Source organism: Micropterus dolomieu, linkage group LG02 (genome assembly GCF_021292245.1).
Source record: "Micropterus dolomieu isolate WLL.071019.BEF.003 ecotype Adirondacks linkage group LG02, ASM2129224v1, whole genome shotgun sequence".
In the NCBI taxonomy this organism is placed as follows: domain Eukaryota; kingdom Metazoa; phylum Chordata; class Actinopteri; order Centrarchiformes; family Centrarchidae; genus Micropterus; species Micropterus dolomieu.
The window spans coordinates 32,068,793-32,069,384 of NC_060151.1; the positions used below are offsets into that span (position 1 = coordinate 32,068,793).

Consider the following 592-nt stretch of genomic DNA (forward strand, 5'->3'; position numbering starts at 1 on the left):
ATTATATTTAAAAAAAATGTATCACACACACACACACACACACACACACACACACACACACTCACACACACACACACACACACACACACACACACACTCACACACACACACACACACACACACACACACACTCACACACACACACACACACACACACACAGTTTTATTTATTTATTTCATTTTTAATATAGTTTTATTTTTTAACACACACACTTTAATAACTTGTTTAATGAAATGTATGGGGTTGATTGTTCTGATGTAGTTTTATGATGCTTTTTTATATTGCTATGATGCAATATTGTTGTTACACATTCATGCCAATAAAGCTAATTTGAATTGAATTGACTCTAGCTCCTGGGCCTGATCCTCTAACCTCAGCTGCTCTGCACAGAGCTCCCTCTGCTTGATCCAGGAGAACATCAGCTTCAGCAGCTGGTCAGCAGAGGCCTTGATGAAGGTCTCTGTGTCCTCTGGATCCTTTAACATCAGCTGCCGTAGCAGGACAGCGGTGGCCATGATGGAGGTCTCTGTGTCCTCTGGATCCTTTAACATCAGCTGCTGTAGCAGGACAGCGGTGGCCATGATGGAGGTC

The 592-nt window shown here is 42.4% G+C and overlaps 1 protein-coding gene across 2 annotated transcripts in view; it reads left to right on the forward strand.

The window, feature by feature from the left end:
* The first annotated feature begins 162 nt into the window (after positions 1-162).
* LOC123964850 overlaps positions 163-592 on the forward strand; it is a 1,872-nt gene continuing 1,442 nt past the window's right edge. For both annotated transcript variants that reach the window (XM_046041546.1, XM_046041547.1), the window contains exon 1: positions 163-589. In XM_046041546.1, coding sequence (XP_045897502.1) covers positions 452-589 — 138 coding nt within the window. In that variant the 5' untranslated portion in view covers positions 163-451. The remainder of the gene's footprint in view (positions 590-592) is intronic.